Source organism: Mytilus edulis, chromosome 1 (genome assembly GCF_963676685.1).
Source record: "Mytilus edulis chromosome 1, xbMytEdul2.2, whole genome shotgun sequence".
NCBI lineage: Eukaryota > Metazoa > Mollusca > Bivalvia > Mytilida > Mytilidae > Mytilus > Mytilus edulis.
The window spans coordinates 99,847,943-99,856,117 of NC_092344.1; the positions used below are offsets into that span (position 1 = coordinate 99,847,943).

At 31.5% G+C, this 8,175-nt stretch overlaps 1 protein-coding gene across 1 annotated transcript in view; it reads left to right on the forward strand.

The window, feature by feature from the left end:
* LOC139493517 (acylamino-acid-releasing enzyme-like) overlaps nt 1-5,547 on the forward strand; it is a 40,671-nt gene extending 35,124 nt beyond the window's left edge. Inside the window, exons 17-23 of the mRNA XM_071282032.1 lie at nt 412-500; nt 879-989; nt 1,687-1,735; nt 2,151-2,181; nt 2,543-2,645; nt 3,156-3,262; nt 5,055-5,547. Coding sequence (XP_071138133.1) covers nt 412-500; nt 879-989; nt 1,687-1,735; nt 2,151-2,181; nt 2,543-2,645; nt 3,156-3,262; nt 5,055-5,157 — 593 coding nt within the window. The 3' untranslated portion in view covers nt 5,158-5,547. The remainder of the gene's footprint in view (nt 1-411; nt 501-878; nt 990-1,686; nt 1,736-2,150; nt 2,182-2,542; nt 2,646-3,155; nt 3,263-5,054) is intronic.
* Nucleotides 5,548-8,175: the final 2,628 nt, after the last annotated feature.

The window sequence follows — 8,175 nt, forward strand, 5'->3', positions numbered from 1 at the left end:
AATAAGTTTAGTTTTTGTGTAATTGAGAAATTTCAAAGTTTTTATTTCACTGCTATTTTCAAAAATGATTCATTTCGCATACAACATTTAGGAAGCATGCATTTGAACCAAATTTTAATAGCCTGTTGGTGAGATACTTTTTTGTTGAAAAATTAGTAATTTTCTAGATTTTCAAAGCTCAACACCAATCACATCAATGGTTAGTAAATCAGGGGAGACATTTCAGCATGTACACTCTTGATTTATGAAATTTGAAGATGCATATGAATAAAAAAAAAAGACAAATTTAACTTTTATACCAAGATATAACAAATTAAATATTTAATATATATACATGTAAATTTAGTAATTAATAAAGCAGGAGAGACATTTCAGTGTGTTCACTCTAGTTATATATATACATTTTTACAGTAAACTACAGAGGTTCCTTAGGATATGGTGACAATAGTTTAAGATCATTGCCAGGGAATATTGGTGACCAGGATGTTAAAGATTGTCAGGTAAAAGGTTACTTTTTGTTTTACTCTTGCTTGAAACAAATTAGCTGTCAATATTGCAAAGTAAAATTCATTTATACTACATATATAAAACCATTTGAATTTTTAGATAAACTCAAGTATATAATTCGAAAAAAAAACATTGATTGATTGTTGCTGATAAACATCCAGTGTCAAATATTTCATGTATATTCAGAACGACAAAAAAAATGGCTTGTTTGATGAAGAAATTCTGCCTACATACCCATTTGAGTGTTATTGCAATGCTTCCTTCACCAGTAGAGAGAGGGTCTTAAATAATAATTCAGGATATTTTTTGTGCATAGAAATTGCCCTTTTTGGGAATCTGTTTGGAATATTATGAATCTTTTATATTGATAGGCAGCTGCAGAAGATGTTGTAAAATCTGGTAAAGTAAATGGTGACAAGGTTGTAGTGTTTGGTGGCTCTCATGGAGGATTTCTTACAGCACATTTGATTGGTCAATATCCAGTAAGTTTTGACTATTGTCAGGATCAAAATAGCATGCTGGTATAATAATAAAATATTTCAATAAATCGTTGTCAAAGCCTATCCAAGCACCCCAACTCCATAGATGATAAGGTGTTTCAAACATCTATTTAGACAAATTAGAATTAACTAATTGACCATGGCCATGTCCATCGTCAGGAACCCAAGCCATTGCATAGTGACACTTATTATAAAAATACTGTAATTTTTATTAAGGGCTCGACACCTCATAATCTGTCTGACTTATATTTTTATTTATTGAAATATCCAGTAAGTTTTGACTTTTGTCAGGATCAAATAGCATGCTGGTATAATAATAAAATGTATATTTTTTTCCATGCTACAAAAAAATATTAGATGGAAAATGAAGGATTGTTTAACAATATAGAAATATAAAAAAACAGCTTCTGGCAATTTCTTGTTTAGATTTACTGTATATCTTACCACTTCTAACAATACAAAATTAAAAAGTGCAAACACTAAAACTTTTAAAATCTGACATTTTTCTAGCTTAATTTTAAATTTTATGAAATTGTATTAATATAGCAATGTGATGGTCTGAATTACCCTGTGGCTATATAGTGACCATTTGATCACAGTGACCTTTCAAACATTTTGTCTTAGGAATGATACTAATTTTATCTTTTGATAATTAAAAGAATCTTATTGTATTTTACAGGAATTTTACAAAGCAGCCTGCTGTCGAAATCCAGTGATTAATTTGTCAAGTAAGTCAATGTTAGACGAAGTCACATCTACTTCATTCAAACTTCCTTATAATAGAGACAGTTCCCATGAACGAACAATGGATGCACAGATACACAGACTGAAAAAGCATACCCTTATTTTTCAGTGAAAGAACACATAGCTTCATGTTTAATATGGATGGATACTCTTGAGAGCCTCTTGTTTATTTTAGTTTTTTTGTGTATAATTCGGATTTTAGTATGACGTCCATTATCACTGAACTAGTATACATATTTTTTAAGGGGCCAGCTGAAGGACACCTTGGAGTGTGGGAGTTTTTCGCTACATTGAAGACCCATTGGTGGCCTTCTGCTGTTGTCTGCTTTATGGTCGGGTTGTTGTCGCTTTGACACATTCCTCAATTTCCTTTCTCAATTATATTGATCTTTTTTTTAGCTATGGTAGGATCGACAGATATCCCAGATTGGTAAGTTTGTATGCAGTCATTTTAAAGGGGAAAAAAATCAAGAATCATTGAAATTTGATTTCTAAATAACTGATCACATCTATTTGATTTTAAAGTTTTAAAGTTTCCATATATTTGTTGTTCTTTAAGCAGCATTTGACCAAATAAAGATAGGAATCAAAATAGCACTGATATGAAAGTGGGAACTATAAAATAGAGAAAAAAATCTATGATATGTTGTTTTATTATTTGGCTTCTATCAACATTAATTTCATAATGTAAGTATAGTTCATTCAGCTTCACTAATGTAGAAACACATTTAGAACATGCTTATTAAAATTATTAAACAGTATAGTTAAAGAATTTTTTTTTTCTTTTTTAGGTCATTCTTTGAAAGTGGACATCCATTTGACCACAAGGCAGCATTGAATGAGACTATATTAACAGATATGTGGAGAAAGTCCCCTATTAGATATATCGATCAGGTATACTGTGGTTTAAGACTCTGCAGAAATTTCTTCTGTAGTGTTCTGATATTTATTTTGCACCGATAAAATCAAACAGGACTAAAGAATTTGTTCCTTATTCTCAGAAACATATTGATTTACAAGGATGTTATTTAGTCTATATGTACTTATTCAAGATACTGGCTAGAAGACTTATGACAAAGGTTACATAATCATTATGTCATGGTAGAATGACTTTGATAAAGTTTTCTGACCAAAAAAAAACTGATCAAATTAAAGGATTGAAGTATAAGTGTAGGAATATGAAATAAGTGTTGGGATATTTTTAGGGTAATACCGTATAATGGTGTTTTTTTGCAAGTGTAAAATTTTGCGTTTCAGGGTGGAAAAGAAATTAAAAGATATTTCATCAATTGCTATCTCATTCATTTAATGACATTTATAAATATTTTTTCATAAAATAACAAGGAAAGATATAAATATTGTTTAAAGCTTTGTGTGTTTCTGACAATCTATGATAAATTTCAGGTGGAGGCTCCTTGTCTAGTTATGTTAGGTGCTGATGATTTAAGGGTACCAGTCAAACAGGGCAGAGAATTCTATAGAGGATTGAAAGCAAGAAATAAAGTAACAAGGTGAGAAAAAAAAGGATTTAGCTCAACAAATATTCAAATCCTTTTAGATGGAGGCTCCAGTTTGTGGTGTCACTTTCACTGTTCAGGAGTTATGTCCCTTTATAAATGAACCACATTGATGAATTTGATGTTTCAGCACTTTCTGTGCCACTACAAAATGTTCCTGAAACTGATCCACAGAATGTATTACTACCAAACTAAAATCCAGTTCAAATTTGGAAGGCATCAATTTTACAATTTATGAGTAATGCCCTTTAATAAATGGAAAGATTAAATTTCCAAACTCTAGCAATACTTTGCCACTAATGTTCTGAAAATCTTACTCAATGCTTAGTATGTCTTTTATAAATAATTAAATTTTGGATGTTACGTGTCTTCTGATTGGCTGATGTTGTTTGGTTTATCAGCCCATAGACATAATTTAGTCATGTGAATGTGATGTCATCAACATTTTTTCATGATTTACTTCAGTTTGAAATGGAATTTAGAATTGAATTATAAGAAATAACTGTAAAATTTTTATGCCCCACCTACGATAGTAGAGGGTCATTATGTTTTCTGGTCTGTGCCTCCGTTCGTACGTCTGTGCGTGCCTCTGTGCGTCCGTCTGTGCGTCCGTTCGCTTCAGGTTAAAGTTTTTGGTCAAGGTAGTTTTTGATGAAGCTGAAGTCCAATCAACTTGAAACTTGATACACATGTTCCCCATGATATGATCTTTCTAATTATAATGCCAAATTATAGTTTTGACCCCAATTTCATGGTTCACTGAACATAGAAAATGATAGTGCAAAGTTCAGGTTAAAGTTTTTGGTCAAGGTAGTTTTTGATGAAGTTAAAGTTACATCAACTTGAAACTTAGTACACATGTTCCCTATGATATGATCTTTCTAATTTTAATTCCAAATTAAAGTTTTGACCCCAATTTCATGGTCCACTAAACATAGAAAATGATAGTGCGAGTGGGGCATCCTTGTACTATGGACACATTCTTGTTTCTGTCTATTTCAAATAACATAAAAAAATGTGGTGCACATTTTAAAATAACCCGCTACGCAAGTTATTAAGTGTGCACCTTATTTTTGATGTTATTTTTTCATAGACAGAAAAAATATTACAGTCATTCCTTAAATAGAAAAATTGCAACTTGTATTTCATATTTTATTTTATGCTCTTGTGGACTAATTGTGTCTGTTTTTACCTGATATATGCTCTAAGTTTTCATGATTGAATAGATTCCAAAACATATTAACACTAAAATCTACAATATGTAAATGTTTCCTTTCTGATCAATGACAGTGTAATCATGACAGCAGACCTCATGTATTGATTGTATCGAACATATTATGTTACATTTTTGTGATGAAGAGGGTTTCTCAGTCACTATGAGCAAAAAGTCAATTTGCTATATTTCTTCTTTATTTTCATTATGTAAAGATATGTATACTCATAGTGTATACCAGATCTAATTTTCATGTTTCAGTGATCACACTGTTTTGTGGATTAACCGGTAATAATTCAGTGGTCATATTTCACTGTTCTATGGTTGCTACATTAACATTTGCAGGCCTAGTCAATGACAAATTATCAGCTTATCATTTCTGAATTAACTCTGGATTTACCTATCTTGAGAACGTTAAGCTATCAGCTGATTGGCTCTCCTAGATTTGTTACTTTCTTGCTTGAGTTCCATATTTTATTTTATGGAATAGCCCTAATAATAGAATAAAGTTTCAGAGCATTGGCTGCTTTCCCACCTTTAATAATTTTAAATTGATTTTAATGTACTTTTCAGATTGATTTCATATGAAGGAAACAGTCATCCCATCATAAAGACAGATAGTCAAGCTGATGCCTTCATTAACATGGTAGAATGGTTCAAGAAATATCTGCAGTAAAGTCAACAGTGTTGTGTAGGACTTGATACCAGACTATAGCATTTACCTTACATTGTAATGGTGCTTGTAGTCCTAGTTTTTAAGCAAGAGAAGTTATCAAATTTGTTATCATACCAAATATGTGTATTTCAACTTGAAATAATTATTCAGATGTGATGTTTTAATCAGATGACAAATTTAAATGTACACATTTATCGAGACAATCTGATTGAAAAGTGATAATAATTTACTGCAATAAGTTCAGTATCAGTTGATATTATGTGAATTATAGATGGTGATTGATATTATATAAATCATAATTGATAATTGATGTAACATAAATGATGTTTGTTAATTGATCAAGGAATACTTTAATCCTGGAATTAAAAATAAAATGATTCATTTATAAAGAATTAGTATGTTCTCCATTTATTTGTGTGGTTTGTTATATCTTCTAGGAGAAGAAAAGAAAGATGTTTAAATGAGGTCATTTAGCTGTCACCCAAGGTCTATTTGTTTTGTCCATATAACTTTACTGTAACTTTAAAATAAGAAGATGTGGTATGATTGCCAATGTGACCACTCTCCACCAGAGACCTAATGAAGTAGAAGTTAACAACTGTAGGTCACAGGAAAAACGACACTGCATAGTAAGCTAAAAAGGACCAGTAATGACAAATGTAAAACAATTCAGGCAAGAAAACTGATGGGCTGATTTATGTGCAAAACAATAAACAAAAAAACAATATCATATACAGCAACAAGCAACAGCAACTAAATTACAGGCTCCTGAGAAGGGACAGCCACTTACAGAAGAATTCAATTTTTGATGAAATCAAACAAAAGTTTGATTTTGGACTGTTTGAACCTCAATACGGAACAATTTGATAACAGACTAAAAATCTGAATACATGGTTAGATTCAGCATATGAAAGAACCCCATACATTCAATTTTGTAAAAATGAAATTACTTTACATTTTTATCCCAATTTGGACCAATTTGAAAATGGGCCAAAAAGATCCATAGACTTGTACTCAAGTTTTTGTCCAAAAAACAGAAAATCTTTGTTTTTTGGCCCCCTTATTCCTAAATGGTTTGGGCCATAACCCTCAAAATCAATTCGAATCTTCTGTTTGTGGTATGGAACCTTTTTGTTCATTCTCATAGAGATCCATACACTTGTACTGAAGTTATTGTATGGAAACCAAATGTCTTCCAATGATCAGGACATCGCCATACCATTATACAGCTGCAAATTTTGGTGTATAAAAAATCAGTTGAAAAGGCCCAACTCTTGTTTCTTAATGTTCTATAATCTGGACAATGCACAGCTCAGGTGTGTATTTACTGCCTCCGATATACTGATCACATTAAATGTAGTCTTGCTTTACAATACAACAAAGACAATCAATTAACAATTTTTTATAGATATGAAATATGAATTCGGGGTAAGATTATGGTTGTATAAGGGATAGGAGAAAGGATATGTACTTCAACTGCAACTTTTTTATGATATTTTATACCAAAAATGAGTTGGATAAACTGGCTTATCTGTCCAATAGAAATTTTGGAATGCATTTTTCTTCAAGAACTTCCATCATAATTCGAGTGAGCATACTATATTGTGTGATGCATACTTACTTTTTACCAAATAATAACTATATATTTGCCGAAGTGGAGGAGACATTAAGATTTTCCCTTGTCCATCTGTATATTCATCTAGAGATCCAGAAATTTGGTGGTGTTCTCCAACTTCAGTTTGCCTAAACCAAATGTAATTAAAATTAAATGTATTGCTCAGATCTTAGGAATTATTTTGCATCACTTTTACCGTTCTTGAGTTATAGCCCTTTATAACATTAAACACAAACAGGGGCATCATCTGTGTCACATGGTCACATCTCTATTTATTTCAAAGGGGTATTATCTGTTTACCATTGACACATTCCATATTCATTTCAAACATATCACTAACCAAATTCCAATTTACTGGATATTTAAATTTAAAGACATGTTTCATTTATAGTGAGCAACAGTTCACTTGTTTATACAAGTCAATGTAAACCTTAATCAGTGTCTACAAGTCCAGCAATATTATTTTCTTATCTTTTGGCATTGCACGAGGTCAGACAATTCTCAGGCTGTTTATGATGTCTTTATGTCAAATCCCTTAGATGTGCACTGATTGATACTAAAGTCTATAAGAACATGATTTATGAAGAGCTATTATTGGCCTTGAATTTGCTTTCAGTAACTACAAGTATTCTTAATAGTTTCTTTTGTCATAGTACTCCTAGACTGGTGAGTTTTGGTGGGTTTTTTTTTGGTCTTAGTACTCTTAGATCAGTTCTTTGTGTCGATTGTCTTGATGTTAATTCAACTGATTTTTTTTTGGTACTACATATAGCAATCATGCCTGGTGTGTCCAGCCATTTGCACTCGATATTTATATTTTGTTCTTATGTTGTGCTGTTACACCACTGCCCAGGATGAAGGAGGGTTGAGGCCTCGAGAACATGTTTCATCACAAATGAAAAAAAAATTTAAAAAAACGTTTACATTTAGTTGATGGAAAACTCTTACCCAAGGAATTCTGAGATATAAGAAGTTGTTTGTTGTAAACAGACTGAATCTCCCCTTATCTATTGTTCCTTAAATGTCAATCCTTAATTGCATTGCTTGAGGAAGTATTCTAACTATACGATTGCAATCAAGTCAACCAAAGTTTTGGTCAACATGGATCTTTATTATATATATATATAGCTCTAAATGGGCATTCACTCATGGTTTTAAGAACACAGTGACTTTCTAGATCCTGAGCAATGCTTGGCACAACTACTTTCAATTGAAGAGAGCCCTTTTGTTGTATTTATTTTGTTTTATTTTATTTCTACTAAATATATTGCCCACACTAAAAATGGTCATTTAGTGAATGGCTATGAAGGGCCCATGCATTTTGGTTCATCAAATTCATCAAGTTCACATAACATGATATGGGACTTCTGTTACTTTGAAATGAACAATAGTGAACAAACTAA